The sequence below is a fragment of the Calidris pugnax genome, unplaced genomic scaffold, assembly GCF_001431845.1.
Source record: "Calidris pugnax isolate Ruff unplaced genomic scaffold, ASM143184v1 scaffold60, whole genome shotgun sequence".
In the NCBI taxonomy this organism is placed as follows: Eukaryota; Metazoa; Chordata; class Aves; order Charadriiformes; family Scolopacidae; genus Calidris; species Calidris pugnax.
The window spans coordinates 5,907,393-5,931,008 of NW_015090831.1; the positions used below are offsets into that span (position 1 = coordinate 5,907,393).

At 41.1% G+C, this 23,616-nt stretch overlaps 2 protein-coding genes across 2 annotated transcripts in view; one reads left to right on the plus strand and one right to left on the minus strand.

Annotated features, from left to right (window-relative positions):
* Positions 1-815, minus strand: part of ACMSD (aminocarboxymuconate semialdehyde decarboxylase) — a 49,933-nt gene extending 49,118 nt beyond the window's left edge. Inside the window, exon 1 of the mRNA XM_014941194.1 lies at positions 703-815. The gene's annotated coding sequence lies outside the window, so the exon portion shown is untranslated. The remainder of the gene's footprint in view (positions 1-702) is intronic.
* An 82-nt stretch (positions 816-897) lies between these two features.
* Positions 898-23,616, plus strand: part of TMEM163 (transmembrane protein 163) — a 103,581-nt gene continuing 80,862 nt past the window's right edge. The window contains exons 1-2 of the mRNA XM_014941197.1: positions 898-1,361; positions 6,489-6,608. Of these exons, the coding sequence (XP_014796683.1) occupies positions 1,208-1,361; positions 6,489-6,608 (274 nt within the window). The 5' untranslated portion in view covers positions 898-1,207. The remainder of the gene's footprint in view (positions 1,362-6,488; positions 6,609-23,616) is intronic.

Consider the following 23,616-nt stretch of genomic DNA (forward strand, 5'->3'; position numbering starts at 1 on the left):
TACTATTGGTAAAACCAACTGTCAAAGTAATGAAATATCAGTGCTGGGGGGTCAGAGAGGTGCCTATGTGTGGTGGTTCGGCTTCAATCCTGAAAAAAGGGGGTACAGCGGATGGGGAAAGAGCAAATTCCCTGGCGAAAGGGAACACTGTATTTTAACTGTGCGAGGTGAGATGAGGCAGCCAGGGCCTTGTACCTCAAGGAGAGGCAAAGTGAGGCAGCTGGGACCTCACACCTCAGGGCGAGGGGAAGTGAGGTGAGGTGGCCAGGCCTCAGACCACAGGGTGAGGGGAGGTGAAGCGGTGGTGGCCTCACACCACAGGGAGGGGAGATAAGGCAGCTGGGGCCTCACACCTCAGGGTGAGGGGAGGTGAGGCGGCCGGGGGACCTCACACCACAGGGTGAGGGGAGATAAGGCAGCCGGGGCCTGGTACCTCAGGGCGAGGGGAGGCCAGGCGGCTGGGGGCCTCACACCTCAGGGTGAGGGGAGGTGAGGGGGCCTCACACCTCAGGGCGAGCACCCACATCCCTCAGGAGCAGTGTGAGGCGTCTGCCTCCCGCTCTGCTGCACAAGGGCTCCGAGTCACCGGACAACTCTTCCCCCCTGAGAGAGTTGGCAGCGGGAGGTGAAGGAAGGCAGAGCCCACCATGGCGGGAGAGGCTGACAGGTCTCCAGCTCCCTCGGCTGCCCCCGGGGACGTACCTTAAACCCAAGGTCCTGCCGCACCGTTCGCGGGTTGCCCGCGGGCTCCCGAGGGCGAGGAGCCCCCCCGAGGGCGACTCACCGGAGCCCTTCCCGCCCACCTCTCCTCACCCTCACAGGCCGCTCCGCACGGGGGCGAGCCGCCGCCCGGCCCCGGCTGCCGCCCCCGCCCCGCTGCGGAGCCGGGCGCCGCTCCCGCCGCCGGAGGTGCTCCCCGGGGCGGGAAGGGGAAGGGCAGCGCGGGGAGGCGGCACCGCTCTCCCACCTGCTCCCCCCTCCCTCTCTCTCTCCCTCCGCCGCCGGCGAGGTTTAGTGATGAGGCGGCCGCGGGGAGCGGCTGGCGGGGAGCAGCCAGAGGAGTTTGTTTGCTGCCTGTCCCCGTCTCCCTGATGCTCTGAGCCGGAGTCTCCTCCTTCTCCCCGGGCTCGCACCCGGGCTGGATGCTCCGTTGGCTCCTCGCTTCGCTGCCACAGTCTCCAGCCGCTTCCCGCCGCCCCGCAAGACCATGGAGCCGTCCGCTGCCCCTCTGGACGCCACTCCGGACCCCGCCATCGTGCAGCCCCCCGGAGCCAACTCGTCGGTGACCCCCCGGGAGCAGCAGCAGGAGCAGCTGCGGATCGGGGAGAGCGGGCAGTTCAGCGAGGGGCTGGAGGACAGAGGTGAGCGCCCGCCCGTCCCTCCCTCACCCCGCACGCTGCCCGCCTCTGTGGCGTTCCCCCCTCACCTCCCCTCCGGCCCGACACCCACCCCCGACAGCTTCTCCTCCGCCTTCCCCGCAGCACCCTCCCGCCTGGCTCTCCCGGACCCCTGCCCTCCTCCTCATTCCGCTACAGCAGCCCTTCCCGCCCCCTCTGATAGCCCCACACCGGCTTCTCACTGCTCCCACCGGCCGCTCCCTGCCCACTGCCGCCCGGGCTCTGCTTCTCAGCGCCGGACCCCCTCAGCTCTTCCCCCGGCCCCCGCGGCGTGAGGGCCTGCAGGCCCCGCTCCCGCCCCGCCGCCGCCTCAGCGCCCCCCGCCGCCTCCCCTCAGCCCGCCGCTGGCACTGCCTTAGCATCACCCCCCGCGCCGCCCTCGAAGCTTTCCCCCGTTTTAGTTCTCCTGCCAGCACCCCGCGACAGCTTTAAAATATATAGATATATATATTTTTTTTTTGGTAAACTCTATTCGTGGCTGTTCTCACCTCGCCCGAAAACTTGCCGGGCTAGCGGGGGAAGCGGCTGCCGGCGGCACATGGCGCCGCTCCACGGGCGAGGGGGAGAGAGGCCGGGCCGAGGGGCGCAGGTGGCGGCGGGGGGGAGCCTGGGGTCTTCCCCGGAGGGGCAGGCGGTGCCGGAGGTTTTCTTGCCGCTGAAAGGAGGGAGGGAGGCCGCTGGGGTTACCTGCCGGCGGGGCTTGTGGCAGCCGCCATCCGAGCAGGGGCTGCGGAGGTCTGCCACAGTCCGGGGTCAGGGCCCTTCCCTGACTCCTCGTCTCCCGGCCCCTACCGCATCACTCGTTTTGTGTTATTTGCTTAAATATCTGAGCAGGGATGGAAAGCTGCCTGCTCTCGAACAGTGTTACTCTTTAACGTGAAGCACACCTCTCTCGGGCATCTGTGAGGAGGCACTGGCTGACCTCCTGCCCGTAAAGGCAGCTGCCATTTTAACCCTCCCCATCGCCCCGTCCTCAACGCTGCCAGCCTTCTCTTCCACACAATTTGTCTCCATTTTTTGTTTCACGTATAGGCTTTTCTTCACCTGTCTGTTGCCTTTTCTTGCTTTCTCTTTTTGCTTTCGTCATCCCGGAGTCCCTTTTGTGTTCTTGGTCTTCATCCCATCCTACACGTAACCCCTGTATCTCCTGTTCTGTCCCCAGCTTCCCAAATGTCCGTGCCTGCTCACAAATCCTAGACATGAAGTAGAGAAGTAAGGGGGAAGAGCAGTCACCATCGCCCCTGACAGGTCTCAGTCATGTCAGGGCTGGGGACACCCCTTTTTCCAGGGGTTACCCTCACTGTCACTGCCAACGCAGAGGACAGACATTGAGAATGAGGGCAATTGGAGGCTTCAGTTCAGTTTCAAATAATGGGAATGGGGAATTTTGATTATGGTTCAAACTTGGAAGTTTGATTACGGAAATTTTAAATTTGTGCCCAGTATGACAGAGGTAAAGGTGAAAGCTGGCCGTTTGGTATTAAGGGCAATTCACAGATGAGAGAGTGTCTGTGGTACCTAACCCTATCTCTTTCTAGGAGGGAGATGAGAATAAAGCTGCTGATTTTATTTCTCTTTGCCTTCACGCTCTTTCTATGGCCCTTGCAGTAGCTTGCTTTTAGCCTTTCCCATAGTCACAGATTCCATCTACTGGGATAATTCCCAGTCATTGTAGAGGAAAATCTGGTATGGTTTTTGCAGGTTGTCCCTGTTGAAATTGTTACAGTCTGTCCTTTTAGATTGTACTTTTTCTTATGATCTTTTCCAATGAATCATAGCAGATCCAGTTATAGAGATGATACTTCCGTGTTTGCTAAAAATAAAAACTAACCCTAAATTTTGGAACAAGATATTTGTTCTTTAAGAACCAGATCCAAAATCAGTAATAATTTTGTGGATAGGGTCCCTAAATTAACATCTTAGGTGAACAGTTTTTCTATTAGCCTTATCTCTTCCACAAATTCTAGCTTGACATTTTAAAATGATCCCTTAGCCAAATAGAAAAGTACTTCTGGTAAGTCAGCATATGGTAAAGAATATCCTAGAATCACTTCACAAATATGCCAAGCTTGTGTTCTGCAACTGTTAGGCAGGTTTTTTCTCCTTCTGATTTTTTTATGGGAAGAAAATCTGTTAATATATGAAGGTACTGAAAGATAAAATAAAAATCTAGTGGGTTTCACCAGCTCATCATCTTTTCTTTACCATAAGGATATCTATGTGTTAACTAAATTAATGGCAATGAAATTCAGTATGTTAATTTCAGGGCAGAGGAATTTTATCAGTAGATACTAGCTTTTTATTTTTGTAGCAATGCAGGTCATACTGAAAGATTATCTTTCATCCCCTTGTGGATGCTTAAAACTTGTTTTCTTGTGGTCAGTGGAAAAAATAAGGAGGTTTGCCTTGTGAATTGTGTTGTTGTGTGTAAATTAATGAGCTTCTAAATAATTTTTATGTTACGGGCTTGGTAGTCACGTGAACGAGTTTGTATTTTTATGTGCCGTCCCCTAGGACACTCGTAAGAATAATACGATCTTTCTCAGGGAAGAAAATTGTAAATACAAAAAATTTATTTGGATTATTTTAGGAGAGAAGGGATCACATCTCTGACAGTTAGAATATGCCAGCCATTTTGAGAGGGAGCGAGAAAAACACACATACACGGCAGAAGTGGTTCAGTTTTATAAGGATTGCAGTCTCTGTCATACTGGACACGTGCTTGACATGTGAATAGTAATCAGCAGTGCTGCACTAGCTGTGGGGCTTATTATTCGTTTCTCAATTTAATTAGAATATTTGATTTGTAAGTATCAACTGTGTATGTTGGAGTTCCCAGGTAATAGTGAGCTGTAGCCATGATGTCGTTAAAGAAAGAAACAGGTGAGGATGTCTGTCATTCTGATCCCTGTTTACCTGAGGTTTGCAATAGTGATAACTAAAATTAACTAAGAGAACCTACTTTTCTGTGCATTCCAACAAGGTTTGGGCTGTAATTTAAAATCCTTGGTTTGAGGAGGGGGCAGGAGGGGTGAACACGCAAAATGTGAGAAGATGTGTTTTCTCTATGGTTATATTAGTAGAAATCTCTCCTTCCAAGACGTGTTGTTAAATTATTCGTTTAATTAAACTGCACATCATTATATGTAGCAGCAGAAAACAGGCCAAACATTGGGGCAAAAAGAAGTGTTTCTTCACACAAATGAAAGCGGGCTCTGTGAGAAATAGCTGTGCAGTACTATCAGTAAAAGGCTCAGACCTTTCAGAGTTGTCATCTGTTTCCATGTATTAAACAGACATGTTTTCATGTATTAAACAGACAAAGAATGGACATAATAAGAAACAGATACCATTTCAAAGTAGGGCCTAGTAATTATCCTGCATTTCAAGTTTGCAAATTCTTTTCCATTCATAAAGAGGGGAGCGTGTAGCACCAAAGTGAGGTAATTTTTTAAGTTTTCTAAAAACACAGTACAGGCGTGAAATTCTCAGTGGCTTTCTGAACTACCATAAAGAAACTCTCTCTGCTTTATTGTAATTGCGGTGAAAAAAGCATGAAGGATCTTTCCAAGACAGCGTGAATCCCACCAATTATGCTAGGATTAGAACCAGTAATTTTGACCGACTTCAAGTGGCAGAATGAAATCTGGTGGCTCAAATTGTTGCCACCCCTGGATGCCTGCCCCTCTGCTGACACTTTGCTGCCCCCGAGGCAGAGATCTCTGATTCACTGCTGAATTGATTCCAAAACCATTGCAGTTTTCAGCCAGTACGTTACAGTCAGTTGAAATTAATATCTGTTAACATTAATAAACTTGGTAACTTGGTGAGACACGGTGTGGATTTGGGAGGACACCAATAACCAGATCAAATGTCCCTGTGTTGAAAGCAGCAATAGCCATCAGAGAGAAAGGTGGGGAAGGTGAGGATAGTAACAGCTTCAGCTGTACTGTTTTAATCTGTGCCTGAGTCTGCTGGAGCCCCTGCTCCCTACCCTTTGTCTAAGGCATTAGACCAGCTACTGAAAGGCTGTGCCAGCGCCCCAGTTCAATGCACTCTGGGCAGGCAAGTCCCTCTGAAAAGTGGCCGTCATCTAAGAGGCACCACCCACGCTTCCTAGAGTAATTCATTAAGAAAGTTAAAAGCAATCAGGTGTTCTCTCCGGTTAAGCAGATTTGAGCAGGAACTTGCTGGTGAAGAAGAACGTATGTTTCAAATTAAGTGAATTTATTAAGCGCAAAACAATCTGGATGGGAGATATGGAAGGCAAATATATTGAATTCTGAATGCATTTTAAAAGTGGCTTAAGATACAGACTGAGAGAATGAAAACCAAAGAGTGTTATTATTTTCTTTATTTTTAACCTGAATTATTTGCTGTGATTTAAGATGAATGGAAAAAAGATGTCCATGAATTGAAAGCATCAAAAAGGAGAAAGCAATCCCATTCCCTTGTGTTCAACAGACTGCTGTGTTGATCACAATAAGGATAGAATTGTTTCTTCAGTTAGTTCTAGATGGGAATGTATTCTTACCTCACTTGAAGGACATTATGCTTCAAGAGTTTTTTTCAACTGTGATAGTTTTGATTTTAAAGTACGCCTCCTCCCACTTCGATGCTCAATATGTGCAGTAATTCCTGTGCATCATTGGTGGGTTATTTTGCAAAGACTGGTAAGCATGAGTTTTTCTCCTGTGTTAATTATATTCATGATCATGAAGTTCTGAAACAAGTTTTGATCTGAGTGAGTGTAGGACTGAGCCCTTTCCTGTGTAGATGTACAGGTGGAAAACCGAAGTGCTGTGAGTTTCCCTAACTGCCCTACAATTGCAATGCTCTTTCTAAGTGACTGATGTGTGGGGCTTTCCACATGAAATCAAAACAACTTGTGTGTGCTCTTCTTGCTTCCTCATGTGTTTCTGGTGACTTCATTCACCTAACCTTAATAATGTGAGCAGGATTTGATTCTGTATTGATTCTGTATTTAATATGGAATGTAAATATGTGTGTGATGTAGGTCTGAACTAACACAACTGTGTTTTTAAAAGGAACAATGTATTGTTCATACCCTCTTTGCTTATTGCTTATCAGGTTTACTAGAAAGCAGTACAAGGCTAAAACCTCATGAAGCTCAAAGCTACAGAAAGAAGGCATTGTGGGTTTCCTGGGTCTCCATTATTGTCACACTGGCTCTTGCAGTGGCTGCTTTCAGTGAGTATTGGGAATATTTTAAATCTTCGCACCTCTTCCTTTTTTTTTTTTTTGGTTTCTTTTGAGCTCTCAGAATGTCTCTCTTTGTGGAAGCTTTCTCATGTTTTTTTCTTCACAACTGCTAAAGAGGTTTCTCTCTAGACTGCCTGTGTCTGCATGGTGCTTATAAATTAGTAAAACTGTTGTTTTTTTCTGCAGAGGATAGGGTTGTTGAAGGTCAGAGAAAGAAAGAGGAGATGTTGATTCCTGTTAGCGTGTATGCATGTGGAACTGTTCGTTTTACAAAATAGTGTAAAAATCATTATGCAGTGGATACCTTTAACCGAAGAGGTCAAATATGACAAGTCTTAATCCACCTGGGATTTGTAGTGGGAATGCTATAATAAAGAATAGTGAGTTGTAAGGGAGAAATATATAATTTATCTTTATTACACAGACAGATACCCTAACACAATGCTAATCTGGAGGAGAAATACCATTTTCTTTTTAAGCCACTGTTTTTTCTTTAAGTTTCAAGATATTTGTCTAGTTTACCTTAACACAATTAAAAAAAAACCCCACAAACCCAAACCACTTTAATATGGAAAAAATGGAATATATTTCTTGTATTTCAAAACAGGAAAAAATGCTACATTGTGTAAATAAAGATTTATTTTAGTTCAATGCAAATATGTAAAATAACAGCTTTCTGTCTTGGTCAGTTAAGTAGCACTGCATTACTGTAAGGACAAAAAGGAATGTGGAATCTGGAACAAAATCTTTTCAATGGCATATTCTCTGTTTAAAAGAAGAAAAAAAAAGAAATTACTGTATTTACATGTTTGTATAAACAAAAGGAAAGCTCTGTGTAGGAGAAAAGACATCTAAGGTGTCTCAAAACATCGTTCTTCAGCTTGATAAAGACAGACTTGCATTTTTTTTTTTGAAGCTGCAGCAGCATGTGTTTTATTATTCTAATCTGCAGTGTACGACCTGCTGCTGGAAGTTGGTGTCAGCTCCCAGGAGAGATTATTAGAATCTGACCAAATGGTCTTTGAAAACTCAACATACATTACTCAGAGCATTTTATATAGAAACACAGATACAATAACTTGATTTAAAAAGAAGAGAAAAGAGAAGGAACACTTTAAATCAGAATCTAACACTGTAAAGAATATGAATGTATACAAGAAAGCAGGACATCTGAGTTTCAATTTTGTTGTGCTACATGAAAATGCAATAGTCTGTCTTTGCTACTGAAGCAACGTAAAAGTAAGTGTTATGTTATAGAATAATTTTGTTACCTATTAACAATATAATTTCAGGGATTATTGAGAAATGGCTTGATTTTACTTTTTCATTTGTCAGAGTTGCAAGACATAAGTATAAAATGGGTAACTAAAACACTCCATTTCTTTTAAAAGGGTCTTTTAAAAAAATTTCCAAGATTAGTAAGGCTATCTGAAAGCTTTTATTTTCTGTTTTCCTTATTTCTGGCATTCTGGCAGTGTTTAGAAACCCTACAAAAAAAACGGCAGAGAAGGTAGTCCCTGCCTTGGTATACTGTGACTGCATACTCAGCTGGAGTGGATGGGCACTGAACTACTGAAATCAGCTCTTAGTACTGGACTAGTTATGTGTCTTTGAAATGTGTTTTTCCTTGTGGTTTGAAGGAGTTAAATTTCTAAAGAACAAAAGAGGAAGCAGCACAGAGATACGTATTAAAGCTGTATAGACAGACTCTTAGTAGACAGTTGACAGGTAACTTAGATGCCACGGAAGCATTGCCAGGGCTTTTGATATGCTTAGTACTAAAACTTTTTATTCTTTGAGGAAAATACATTCTTCTACAATCACTTTGCTCCCCTGTGCAGTTTCAGCAGTTCTGTTCAGTTTATCATCTCATGTTGTCTGCTCTCTTCCTTTGTGCTGTCCTTTTAGCAGGTTACTCTAGCCAAACCCGTGAGTTGGGAGACATGCCAGGTGACCAGAGTTTGCTACTTGTTTGATATAAATGACTAGTTGTCACTTTGAGGTGTCTGGCACTGCCAGTTCTTTGCAAACACCTACTATTTAAAGCATCCCATCTCTGTTTTACCTCTTGTCTGTAATAGTAAAGTGTTAGCAATACAGCCCCGATGTTCCATTTCAGTGAAAAATGGGGTCCTGCTGTGCTAATTGTCAAGCTACACTGCCTGTATTCTCACCACTCTTTCTGATTCCCCTATAAATTCTTCTTGTAAATTTCTGCCCCATCCTCTTATATGCTTCAAAATATTTTCTTGCAATTGTATCTTATTGGTCTGCTTTTGTAGCAGCACGTGATATAGTAAAGATACTAGGCCAGGGAACTGACGTGACCTGATAACTGTAGTTGAAGAAATCAGTAACATGGAGGGTAAGAAAAATACTAAGAGGGGTGATACCCATGTGCATGGTCTGTGTGGAGTGTGAAGTGACTCAGGAGCCTCCTTTTCCAACCAAGTGTTTGTAAGTAGATTTCCTTTACTTTTTTTCATGGTCTACCCCCTCCCTTGAGTGCTGCAGCTTGATCACTGTCCTTCCTTTCAAACTAGTATTTTTTCTTCCAAAGCTATTTTTTTTCCAGCATTAGAGTAAGTTGGAATGGTTTATCTTTACTGGTATGAGGTGTTTTCTCTATGATGATGATGATGATGCCCCAGCCAAACTTTTGCTTGGTAATATTGAAAGAGATTGATAAGTCGTACTTTGATCTGAATACATAAGTAGTTTCCTTATTAGGTAATGATGTATGAGGTGTAAGATCCACTGATCTGAACTCTCTTTACTAGACTTAAAAAGAACCTGTGTATAGTGTTTTATAAAAGTGTATAAATTCAAATTACATACATCATATATTTGCTGCATAACAGGTGAATAGTATGTATTCTCTCTTGGATGGGCTATTTTGCAGTCTGAAACACCGGAACGCAGAAGGTGAAATGCTGATGTATACATCAAAATGAGTTTGGTCTCTTTAGGTTTGGAAATCTAAACTCGGCTAGGCTGGATACGGAGTGGGATGGCTGCTTAAGGGAAAATGAAATTGTCATCTTTCATTCACTAATATGGAAAAGTAAGACATACACAGACTGTAATATCAACTTTTTGCTTCAGCTGAAAGAACAGATCTCTTACTATCAGGCACTTAATATGCTGAATTTTACCACAGAAGTGCTGTACTTGTTACAGACGATTTGGAAGCTGTGGCTGCTGTCTCTAAATACAGCTCCTGCACTCTGGTGGCGGTTGTGGTCTCATGGGCCTTGGATGCTGCTGGAGGTGTTGCTTTCCAGCATAGAGTTGCACAAGGCTTCAATGAGATCTTTATAGAATTAAATTTGTGAAATCCTTGAGGTCAGTGGAGCCCCGTGATATTATGGTATTGTCTCTAGCACCTGGAAGTTAGGCTCACTTAGAATCAGTTATGCATGTTCTGACATTTGGGTTTTGTGCAATACTTTTATGGTCAGATACTGAGCAATGCCTGAGGAATAAGTTCATTTCACTTTTTATTTCAATGGTATGTGAAATAAGTTAATTTATTCCTCAGCACCTCAAGTAAGTACTGGAATAATAATTTTAATATAATTACTTGTTTCTGCTTTATGATAATATAAGAAAAGAATGATAACATAATATGAACATCTTTTTTTTGCAACATGTGTGTGTAGTATAAGGCTGCAGTGTAAATAATTTCATAATAGCAACTGTAACTTCTTTCTGTAGCTGCAGTATTGTAGGTTCATACTGGGTCTAGTTTCAGAATCATAAGAGAAAAGGAGGGACTATTACAGCGGAATGGAGCTCTGGTGTTTTGAAACCCATTATTCTTAGTTTCTTGACACTTATGTTATTAAATGATAATTTTGAAAAATGTGCAAATACAGCTTTTGCTGTTACGGTTTAATTTCTGCTCAAGCAGCTAGTCTCTGATAGTATTGTCAAAGCAGAAAACAAACTCTCATTCTCTCTGGTATTTGTTGTCCAGCATAGACTTGTGATTCACAGAATGTAGTTTGTTCATTCATCTTCCTGATTCGATTATCTAAAATTGTTTCATGGTGAATGGAGCAGTTACATCAATATACCAAAACAATGTATAGACCAAACTCTGCACTAAAAGCTCTCTTTGTAGTCAGAGATTGGGTAAAGATCTAGAATCTATGCCTCTGTAAATGTAAGCTTTGTGAAGGGCTTTCACGAGGCAGCGGTCGAGATGGGACTTGCAGCCAGGCTGTCCCAGCATGGTCAGAGCACGCCCGAGTAGGTCCTGCCCGCTCATTCATCACAGGAAGAGTTGATGCTGGGCCATTAGCAAAATGCTGGGGAAATAGCAGGCAGGTTGTGAAGTCTGTCCACATGGTTGCTTTATAGAGCACTCCTTTTAGATCGCCACAGACATATTTAAGGATTTAGCTTTATAGAAATAACTGAAAACTTGAGTGCAACCATTAATCGAGGTCTTATCCTGCTAACTGTTTAGTCTGGTGTAGTAAATATGCACTGTTATTTTGTAAAGGTGAATTTCATTCACTACAAAAAAGACATTGAGGTGCTGAAGTGTGTCCAGAGAAGAGCAACGAAACTGGTGAAAAGTCTAAAGCACAAGTCTTGTGAGGAGAGGCTGAGGGAGCTGGGGTTGTTCAGCTTGGAGAAAAGGAGGCTGAGGGGAGACCTTATCGCTCTCTTCAACTACCTGAAAGGAGGGTGTAGAGAGCCAGGGTCGGTCTCTTCTCCCAAGTAACAAGCGAGAGGACAAGACAAAATGGCCTCAAGTTGTGCCAGGTGAAGTTTAGATTGGATATTAGGAGAAAATTCTTCACTGAAAGGGTTGTCAAGCATTGGAGCAGGCTGCCCAGGGAAGTGGTTGAGTCACCATCCCTGGAGGTATTTAAAAGATGGATAGATGTGGTGCTGAGGGACGTGGTTTAGTGGTGGTCTTGGCAGTGCTACCTAAACAGTTGATGATCTTAAAGGTTTCTTCCAACCTAAATGATTCTATGATTCTATTAATCCATGTACTATCTCAGGTGGAAACTTGATAGATACAATTCTGTAAGTGGCAGTATTTGATAGGATTAGCTATTGGCCCATGGATAAGACGTTACAAATAAATGCAAAGAAACTGACACTCTTATTTTGTATACAAAATCATTTGTGTTTCAAAATGAATTACTGAAAAATGATTTCTTAAAAGTGAGTTTCTACATACTGGGATTAGAGAGGCATTTTGTTTGAAATGCATGGTCCATACGCTTAGAAATGTCAGGGTAGAGCTTGCTTACAGATTAAAGCTTCACCCCAGTTCAGACTCTCTAACAGATTCAAATACCAACAAGCCTTAGAACATATGGATCCAGGTCCACTTTCTTCATTGGAATGACTAAATTGAGCCATAAAATCTCATTTTGGTTAGCTATAGGACACAGCTGCTGATTCTCCTCCTGCGATATGCTACTCTGCTGCACTGAAATGGAGTTAGATGGGACAAACATTGAGTTGAAGGTGTTATCCTCCGGATGCTTGGATCAATCTGTCACCCCTCATCTCAGGCATACTTACTTGGACAACTTCTCTGGGGAATGACTATATTAATTTATTGATGAATAGATCATTTTCCCGGTGATTCATTCCTATTCTTGCTTGAAAAATTAAATATATGTGAACTTTCCCTTATGTTTGCACAATACTTAGTATACCCTGGCCACAGCTGTGGATAATAATACTACTGCTAATAAAGAATACAGGTGAAGGTTTATGGTTCTGAGGCTCTTTAGTTTGGATATCCAATTCAACATTCTTTAAAGGTCACTGAATTTCAGCCAAATGATTGTCATTAAGAATTCAAGCCTGTTTTAGAGTGTCTCAGCAGGGTACCTAAACAGAATTCTCCAGGACCACTGACCACATGAAAAGTCCATGTCTTTGTGTTTTCTCTTCCAGGAACTACACAGAATTGCATTTCTTACTCCTAAAGACCTGAGAGGTTTGAGGTTCTTTTTTGCAGTAGAGCACATTACATTTATTCAGAAAGTTACATTTCAAGTCACAATATCACGCAGAACCTTAAACACAAGTAAATGCTAAGTACAGAATAGAACTGCTGTGTAATAGTATGCAGATCCCTCATTTTGCATATTTCTCAGGGCATTTAATTACATCACTTACAAAAAGACAGCTGCTTCAGGGCTGTAGTCTCACAGAAGTGTTAATGAAATATAGAACTTAAATTCCCACGGTAAAGTTCTGATATTGGAGACATTTGTGCAATGCTATTGTCCTCGTTATAGCTGCATCACTACGGTGAAAAACAGAGTTTGATCCTAACCATTGCCCGTGCAGCGCTGGCAGAAGATGGCCTTTTGTATAGGTCAGTCTGTACTTAGCAACAGCAAAATGCAATTTTCATTCACTGAAAATGAAACGAGAGGCCAGTAAGGGCCTGTCTTTTTTTAGGCATACAAAACTCTTAAGTGACTTTCTTGGGAGGAGAAAATAGCATATGGATGACAAGTTCAAGACTGATAGCTGTTGAACAGAAGTGTAGGTCTAAAATCTGCAGTGCTTCACACGTCATGAAATCTTTTCCTTAGTTGGCAGGCAAAATGATGATAGAAGTCTGTGAAACCCAGAACAGGCTATATAATGGTCTCTGTCTATGCATTTGAACAGTAAACAATTTAAAAAATTGTTGCTCTGGTGGAACTTTATTAAAATGTCTGAGTTTGTTTAAATGTTAACCTTTAACACATACGAGCTTGTATTTTTGCATTAGAAAATCAGAATTTAATCATTCCTTGTGCAAAGTACTGATTCCTTTCTCATGAGAGAAGATCATCCCAAAGAATATTGACGTTAAAACAGGATGCTGATACTAAAGGAAAACTAGCACTATAACATCATTTCAGGAAGAATGAAGAACACACAAGTATGTGAAGTCTAGGCTATGAAGTGTAAAAATCATAATCACAATTCTTTTGTATGTTGTTTTGGTTTTCCTTTCTGAGATTGTGGGGTTGTCTGAAATAAGTCTGTGCAGTATCTGGACCAGTAAGAACAGCAATGTCCTTTAAATGAATAAATATCTATATTAGATTACGTAATCTATACCATATTAGAATATGTATACTATAGATATTTTATATATTAAAAATATTTATTTTATACTGGAGATTTTAGGCATTTGAAATTTGGTCTTCAGTTTTGCCATCAGGTCTCTGCTTTAGCTAGCTGTTAAAGGCAGCTTCATGTTTGATGGTTCAGAGGTTCCAACTGTGAGAGCAGAGTTGTGTTGCAAGGTACAAGGTACAAATAAGTAAGGTAAATAACTAGGTGGTGTTAGGTAATTGGGCTGGTGTCACGGATCCTACTCATATCCCCGAGAGAGCTGTGCTGTGCCATTAGAGATAGATGTAGATAGAGGGTGAATTTTGCATATGGGAAAAGAAGAGCTTAATGGGAGTGGTTTTAGGCGCACCACTGGGCAGTAACTGGGTGGTGTCAGAAAGATGTGCCATACAGCCACCCCTACCCTGTAATGGATGAAAAATTTGTGTCTTGGCTAAAAGTACACAAAATTAATTAGAGGAGAAAGGGATATTAGGTTTATTGCATGTAATTGGTATTAACTGTTGTCCATAAAAAACTTTTTGGCTTTTTCTGTATAATATTGAATTTAAATTATCCTCTAGTACAAGTCTGAATTGCTGCTTTTGCTTTATTGGTATATCACATAGGTAAGTGGTTGTACATCTTCTGCCCTTTGAAGGAACATCACTGCAATCTTAAATGTATTTTCAATCAATGGCTGTAGTATCAGTTACAAAGTAGTACCTCTGCTGCTGCAGACTTACCTCTTGTGTGAAAGCACGAATGTGTTAACAGATTTCTTTATGAATGCCTGATAGACCAGTAGAATTTGATTTTCATAGATCATGAGATAATTTTTCTCTGCCCCCCCCCCCATTCCCGATTTTAAAATGTACTTCTTGGCAGAGATGAACTTGTAATTCTTCGCATCTGGAGCTGAAAATCAAGATTAATGAAAGAAAATGGATGTTCGATATTCATTGTACCAGCATGACTTCATTGTTTGAAGTTTGTGAGGATGTAAAGCACTACAGAATTAAAACAAACTCTTTGGGCAGCAGTGAAAGTGATGAAAATCAGAACACAGCTTTCTTTTCCTTAGATTTTCTTCTGCCAGAAATTTTGTTAATGTGTTTTAACTTAGTAGACAACAAAATGTAAACAACAAAATGTAAATTTGTACCTGACTTAAATTTTTTAGTAACATTTATAACTTTTGCTTTGCTGGGGAGGTTGATAGTGCTTGGTGTTTGTGTCTTGGCACATACTTTCTGTGATTTTTCAGTAGCAGTGTTTGAGTGCTTTTCGCTGAAAGTCAAAGCTTGTTAGATTTTAATACTTTTTCAGTACAGAATTCTATTTGCAGATGAGTCATCTTGTTTTGGTATGCCTGCACTATAGGAGGAACTTATTAACAGTGAAATAATCACATAAATAATATCTGTTGCTTTACAGCGAAATATTACTCCCAGCAAGTCTATACCATGTTCCAGCAGAACATACTTTTGGTTGGCTGAGACACGTGCCAACACAGGTGATAGTGCTAGATGAGAAATGGGAGCATCTGAGAGTCTGTGGCTATATACAGAGTGATAGTGGAGAAAATCTGTTATAATGGAGGGTGACGTTGTTTGAATAGGTGACACTGCCCCTTCTGAGGCTAGGAATCCAGTATTAACTGAAGAACACATTTTTTTCCTGAAAATACCGCCAGCCAGGGCATTAAACTTATGTCCTAGATACTCCGATTTGTTACAAGCTATGACACTTTTTGAGAAAAGACAAGTTAATACTGATCTTATGAAAAATCCAGTTTGATAAATCGATCTACTATTTAATTCGAAAAAAATATTATTTATCATTGTAAGTGATAAACTCTACTAGAACCCTGTTGTGCTCTGTTAAACAGCTGTGCTTGTCCACAGTAGTGGTGGGCATTTCTGGTGCATTGCAAAATGATGCGAGTGGGGGAGCTGATCAATCTGTTACTGTACTTCACTGAAAATATTACACCAATATTAGTCTAAAGTAAAACCACACAAAAATATGGTGGGGTTGGATTGTTTGTTTGGGTTGGTTTTTTTTTTTTTCATTGAAGGGATGGTACTTGAATGGTAACAGTTGTTCTGATCTCTATTTTGCCTTCAGAGATTTTGAAATCCTGTCAAGCAGCAGTTGGTCAAGTCTCTCAGGTTGAAAGATTGGAAAACTTTGATACATTGTATTAAAAGGGTAGTACAACCTGGTCAAATGAATTTTGTTCTAATAGAGGTTGTCCTAAGTCTTTGGTAAAGACTGAGACCAAAAGTCTGAATACTGGGGAAGAGCAAGATAACTTTTAATAGGCACTAACCTTCATTTGCAAACCAGCCTTCTGCAAAGAATCATAAAGAGGTTTTAAGTATCTCTTCTGACTTTAATGTATGACCCATTACTGTTCTTTTCTCTGGATGTGCAGAAAAAGGGTCAGATAACTTAGCTTCAGAGTTAGAAGCAGTAGATTAGTCAGTGCTTAGTCAAAGAAGAGTGACCAGAAATAACCAGCTGGTATTTTTGCTAGACAGAAAAACTGCAGAGGAAGGGGGATAGTCTGACAAATAATGTAAAAATAGTTAGACAAAAGGCATCTGCCTTCCAGGAACTGCTGCAGAAGTGGCTTTTGGTACTTGCACCATGAACTCTGCCTTTCTGGAGAGATCTCAGGGCCATTTTAATGCTAGGTGCAATGCTGAGAACATGACTAAGATCTACTGCAGAACAGGATTCACAGCTGAATCCTAAATGAAGATTTCTCATCAGATATGAAGACTGTTTATCTTCTGCTATTAAAGATTATGCATCAAGGAACGGTTAAGTATAATGTATCTTTTCAATATATCAAGGTGAAGAAAATATGCCCTAAGTGCGTTGTCCTCAGATCACATTTTCTAATGAAACATTTCAATGGCCAAAGGATTTCCCCAGGCTCTGAAAAGAAAAATCTAAAGTTTTAGAGGAAAGATTTATTATCGTTCAATGGGATTTAATAGAATGGAAATGCAGCCTGCAGTATCAGCTAGGATGTGTAGCTGGGGAAAATAAAAGTAGCTCCATGCATTCCCATGTCAGTAGGGCTGACAGACAACTGACAGGTTAAGGTATAGTTGAAATGCTGAAGTCCAATTTATAAAGGAGTCCCTTAGAAATAGTATTTTGTAGAAACCACATAACTTATTTTACCTTGATAAAAAGAATGGTTTGTGATCCTTCCATGATAAGAATGCTCTTTCATAGCAATGAATGGCTTCAGATATTTAATAACACATTTATATTTGGAACAATTAAATTCACATTTAGTGTGAATTGGATTAATCCTAGAAAAAACATTTCTAACACTTCCATGGAAAACAGAGGGGCAGAGCCAAGTAACCAGCATCGGACTTGGCTAGCCTTATGGAAGGTAGTGACAAAACTGGTGGTGATTGCAGTGGTGGTGGATCACAGGAGAAAACTGCTAAACAGCACAAAAAAAAAGTAAGACAGCCGGTACTAGCATTGGTTTATGTTGCTCAATTTGTGTGCGTGTAAGTGGATGCTGCTGGGGATACAGAAAGGCAAATGGAAGGCATCAGTCTTAGCTGGTTGTTCTGTAAGAGAGGGAATGAGGGCTATATGTATGGCTGGAGGATTATTGTCTACCTCCCGACTTGATAGACATCACTATTCTCTGACTTGCTGCTGCGGGTAACATATATCAGACTATAATGTCTAACTGGGTGGAACTAATAGTACCCAAAAGAGCCAATTCGTTTGCTTATCCTTGTGGCACATTAGAAACCAGTAATAAACTGTGCCTCCTTTTTATTTAGCATGACTTGATATTTCTGTGTGTAATTAGCTGTAACAAGAAAAAGAGAGATTGTTTAACAATTCTCTCTCTAGCCATGAAAAAAATAAGTGAGCAAATTAATTTGTACGGATTGTTAGTTAAGGAGGTAAAATTCATGGTTATGTGCCTTTTGCCACATGAGTTCTGAGTGTGGGAAACCAGTAGCTACTGCCTGTGCATGTGTTTAAAAAAAACAACTGAAACAATCACCAAAATACCCCAAAACCTGAAAAATCTGATATTGACATGTGGGCAAATGATCCAATTTTGTAATTTTGAATCCTGGTGAACACTCAAGCAAACTCTGCTTAAAGGGAGATTTCCTGCTACTCTCCCACTAAGAAATGGCCATTGGGTTCTCGTGTACATTTCCAGGCTGAGAAACATCTGGTGGATGAAAACAAGACATGGATTAAAGGGACAACATTGCAAGTAATGTATAATGGCTTATGGAATCTTTAGGCTTGAAATCTAAATATAATTTATTATATAATATAATCTTAAACTAATTGATAGGGACAGATCTTCAGTTGGAGTACATAGATTTGTTGAATTCCATGGGTTTATTTAAATTTGAAAGAGAGAAGCATCTGGCCCTAAAACTTATGGCAAGTGGTGGGATGAACTTAAACGAAATGAGGTGCTTTCAGACTTGTATCTCTTTTTAGCGTTTTCTTGAGTTTTTTGATAGTAACTCTTGATTTGTCTCTCATTTTTGTGAGATATTTGCTTAAGGCAGCTTGTTTAAACTCTCAAAAGCATTTTTAAATGCTGAGGAAAAAAGGTGAATTAACACTAACTCAGATCCTGCTGGGTTCACAGAGACCGGCGCCAAGAATTTGCTCCAGGGACTATTCTAATTCTGGGCATAGCCCAAGCTTTCTTTGTAGCCTTGGGAAAATTATTTTACTGCCGTAAGCTTGTTCTCCATCTGCACACATCAGGTTTTGATACATGAAAAAGTGACTGAATTTTCTGCCAAAAAGTTGGAGTGTTTTGCTATATAGTAGTTGACACGTTTATGTGTATCCTAAGTCTTCCATAGTGACAACACACTCTGCATTTTGTATGTATAGTTCTAGGCAGGTATCACAGGCTGCTTCATCTCAGTACTAGACCTACTGATTTGTGGGATAATCTCCATCATTTGTTGTGGTTCACCTTGTGAAAGCTCTTTCAAAGTCATGGAGTTTTTAGTGCTTTAATGCTCGTGGTTGAACGTGTTTAGATGGATTTGACTTCCTCTTGCCTGGGCAGTAGTAACTTTACAGCTGAGTGATGTGCTTTGGGTTGGTGGGTTTTGAGGAAGGTGGTGTTACTCGTTTGTATTTTGGTGATGTAGTTAGTCCCCTTGCTGCTGACCTGGAACAGAGTAGAGGCCCTGCTAGAGGAGTAACAGGACAGGATTGTGCAGTTGTGTTTGGTGGTGACTGTTGGTGAAGTGCCTTCATGTTGTGCAGTGCCTCTCGAGGTTCAGGCAGTGAAGTACTTAGGGACTTGGATCTTCCTCTCCACCTGCTCTTTTCATAGATGGCAGGGAAAGGTAAATGCTATTAGCAGTGCTGGGAAACTCGTGTTTCTTCTGTTTCTTTGAATAACCATTTTCATTGGTCAGATGGATGTTGGAAAGAGCTTTTAAAACTTAAAACTGCTGTCAAATGAGTAGCATTGAGAAATAGAAAAAGACGGGAGAATGCGAGGAAATAACCTGCCTTGAATATTAAGTGCATGAAGATTTTGAGATCAAGGAAGAGATCCTTACGGAGGGTGGAAGTTTAAAACATTTTAAAGTGTCCTTAAGAAGCAAGTAAGATGGTTTTAACCATTGAGTGTTGTCAGGAATGCGTTAGCAAGGTTTTGATTTTCAAGAAAGAACTTATTTTTTTTAGCTGTATGTTTGACCTGATGTTCAGTGTAACTTTTCATGTCAGCACAAGTCTGATGTTATTTTTTGCAGGACTATGCTAGATTTATTGCACGTACTTTTACCTTTTTTGGAAAAATCCGAGTCTGAGGATTTGAAAAGAGGAGGTTTTTGTAATGGAACTCAGCAGTCTGTGGTTCAAAAGTAAGGTTTGAAAGCTGTATGAAAGTGCAGTTGGATTCTGTGAGGTTACCAAATGTTTTCTCCTTTATTCTTCTTCACTTTTTTTTTTGCCAGGAGTTGAACAGGCATTTGGGGTTTGGCTGGCTCAGGTGTGGCCTTCTAAAACTAGGTAAGTTACATCTTTCACAGAACACTTAGACAGATTGGTCACTGCATTTACTACTCTGTAAGAATCTGCTGATAATTTGTAACTGAGCTGTGCATATTTTTCAAGGCATGACACAGGGAAGTGAAATGGGACTCTAATGGGTCAAGACTAGTTACAGCATGTATGTCCCTAAAGGGTGCTGTGGTGTTGGAGGATGTTCCCCTAATCCTTGTAGCTGAAAAGCTAAGCAAGAATCCATTTATGAAGGCTAAGGAAGTCTACCATCCTGAACATTGATGCTGTCAACCAGCACGGTGTCCCTGATGGTTTTCTTAGGGGCTGAAAGTTTGTATCCACATATTTTGGAATGGAGAAGGCAGTGTTGCTATGTTATCTTAGAACCATAATAAACAACTTTCTGCATATAAAGTTTCACTTTATATCTCCTCCTGGTATACTTAGAGTTCACTGTGAAATAAATGCTGTTTTGCAGTGACTTAGACACGCTGGAGTTTAGTGGAGTTGGTGATTTGTTGCTCTTGCTGTGTATGGTGTGCATTTTCTGCATAGCCTTCCTGCTGCAATGCAGTTCCCTGCTGAGCGGAAAAAAACCTTGCTAAATTTTGCTCTTACAAAAAGCAAGCCAAAATAATATGCAAACTTCTGTAGTACAGGAGAAGAGGTTTGCTAAATATGGTACTGATTTAAACAAAGCGAAAAAAGCATCATGAATACTGTGTTGAGTTTAAGAATTAAGACAGACAGTGCTTATCACTGATGACATCCATTTTTCATGATCAAAAGTACATCAGTTATTGAGTGTACAAGGTACATGTTTCTGTGATGATGTACTCTTTTTTGAACCTGTCAAACTTGTAATTTCAATGCCTGGCATGGAGAAGAGCTTTGGGTAGGTGGTCTGAGGAAGGGCTACCAAAGAATTATTGTCTTGCCTAGTCTTCATGGCTATTGCAGCCTCATATGGCATAGTCAGCATTTGATGATGTGGATGGAAATTAGGAAAGGCATAGAGAGGAGTTCTTAGGGATAGAAAATTATGTGCTAGGAGTGAATCTGCTGGGTCTACAGGTCAGTCCTGGGAAAGTCTTGGTGTTTAGTGTGTCACAAGTCCTGGTTGTCAGGTCTTTGAAACAGACTATATTTACAGAGCTGCTTTTGGTCCTGTTGTCTTCAGTGTTCACCTGTACATTGGCAATGCTCGATCTCCCTGGAATGAGGAAAAGCCAAAGGCTTTTCTAATCATCAGATGGGCAGAAGACTTGAGTGCTTTGAAAGATGGGATCTTTTTGATTTTTGCATTCCCCTTGGGTATGCTTGGTTTTACTGATACTGATGTATAGAGGTAAGCACAATCAGCCTTTCTTTTAATGGCAGTCTTAAAAATGTAGGTGGACCCGAGGATTTCCGTGTCTTTCACATAGTTTAAGAAAGCAGACATGCTTCCAGTTGGAAAGGAGGTATGGAGTCCAGTGATGTCAATATGGAAACAGACTCTGTAGATGCAGTGTTTCTGAAAATGCATTCTCAGTTTCAGACAAAGTAAACTCTCAAGAGAGCTGGTGTAGCTGAGGGACAAAGGTTATAAAACCAGGCTTGCACTCCTGTGCACTACTGCTGTTTGGCACACTGAGCAAAGTTGCTTATAGGAAATAATGGTATAAAACTGATTTAATTCAGACAAGAGTGTCCCAGGCTGTCAATTTTTGAAACACGCAGAAATCTTTGGAGAAAGACACTTTTGAAGGTAAAGAATTGCATTTGCTGATGCTTGTGGTGTTCAGCTATGTCTTTTTTTCCCCCCTGAGAATTTCTCATGCATGTATAAATAGGTTATTCATCAAAAGTAGAGGACACATGAAGACCTGACCTTTGCTTGTAATGAATCTGTTTAACTGTCATCCAAGTGATGCATTTCACAGTTAACTGTAGTTTCAGAAGTGATATTGCTACCAGTGCTTTACAGCAGTTTCACAGTTACACAGCAGTTTTATTCCAAAAAGTAGCAGATTTGATCTTCAGTTTCAATGTGTCCATGTCTGGGGTCCAGTTAGGAATGAAAGCAAATGGTGGGCTTTTCCTTTCCTGATGGCCTTGGCTTCACATTTGCAGTGAGCTGGAACTGCAAAAAGTATTAGTGCATGGTGCAAGAACACCTTTTAGACCTAAACATTTCCAATCTGTTTTCTGCATTCTAACTTTTTGCATGTGTATGCAATAATTTCACTAGGGAGTTAGGTAAGATATAGAGAAATTATTAACATTTATCCCATTAATGATGATGTGTAGCTCTCCTACTCACAGTAATGTATCAGCCTTGATTTCACTTGTGTAACTTTAATCATAATTGATTTTTACATTCATGAGCTATGGTGTGTGTCTTGTGATACCGAAAAAATTAAGATAAGGGAAGTCAACATCCTGGGTCAGCAGAAGATGTGATAAAGGGGTTCTGTTTGGGAGATAGTTGATATTCAATATCTTCACTGCAGTCAATAGAAATCCTTTGACATAGGGTGAGATCAATAGCTGGGAACCACAGGATGGTTGGGGTTGGAAGGGACCTTCAGAGATCATCCAGTACAGCCCCCCTACCAAAGCAGGGTCACCTAGAGCAGGCTGGACAGGAACTCATCCAGGAGGGTTTTGAGTATCTCCAGAGAAGGAGACTTCACAGCCTCTTTGGGCAGCCTGTTCCAGTGCTCTGGCACCCTCAAAGTAAAGAGGAAGATTTGACTTTGCAAGAAAGTGCATGAAATGCAAAGAATAAAAATATAAAAAAGAACTAATTAAGTTATGTTTTCCAATGCACTGCTACATAAGTGCCACAAAATAAGATGAAATCAATAAGCGTGGAGGGTAAACCAAGCATTATGCCCTCAGCACTGAAGCTGTTTTGAAACGGCAGACTAATGAACTTAAAAATCAGTCTATTTCAAAGAACGACATTCCCATTTTGAAGACACTTCCAGTGAACACTTGTTCATGCTTTAGAGGTGGGATTTTCAGTGAAGCAATCAAGCTCTGCAGATCTTGCTACTATGGTTTAAGAGATTATCAGTGAACTGTCCTCAAATGTCTCCTCTGTCCTTTTGCCTCTAGATACAGTCCCTACAATGGAGTTAGCAGGATGGAGTGTATTCATTTACTAACTGTGCTTCATTTACTACCTTGTAAAGTCCAGATTTTTTTCTTTAATGTAAGTTAATTGTTTTAACTTAGGCAAATGATAGGCTCTAGAAAATCTGAATTCAGTTTCTAGTTCTGGGGCTAGTAGGTCAATTAATTTTTCTGTCACCATGTTGCAGTTGGATTTTGAGGGCTACGTTCAGTTCGAGTCATTCTAATTGAAGATGAAGAATTAGAAATTAAACAGAAATCAGAATTTGTGTAATTAGTGTGATTGTTTGTTTTGTTTTCATTGAGATTATTCACATTGTATTCATAAACCTTATAAGATCATGGTCGTAGCCTTTGAGATTTTCAGGAAATAATATCTTTATCTAAGTGCTGGTATTGTGTAGAGTATAATATAGGATTACACCGGTTTTAGGTAAAAATGACAGTGCTAGGATAGGTGCAGAAATCACAGAAATACAGAAGAAGATACATACAATCTTGAAAGAGGTTTAAATGTAATTGTGTACAGTTTTGTTAATGTTGTTCTTTTAGCTTCGACTATTAAAAAAAATAATAATCAAGTTCCTTCACAATTTTAATACTGTCTTTTTAGATTATCTTCAGTCCTCCTCCTGAGGTTGGCTGGGAAGGGATCAAAACTTCATGCTGCCATGTCACTCATAGGTATAACACTGTAGAATTTGAGGTAGGGATG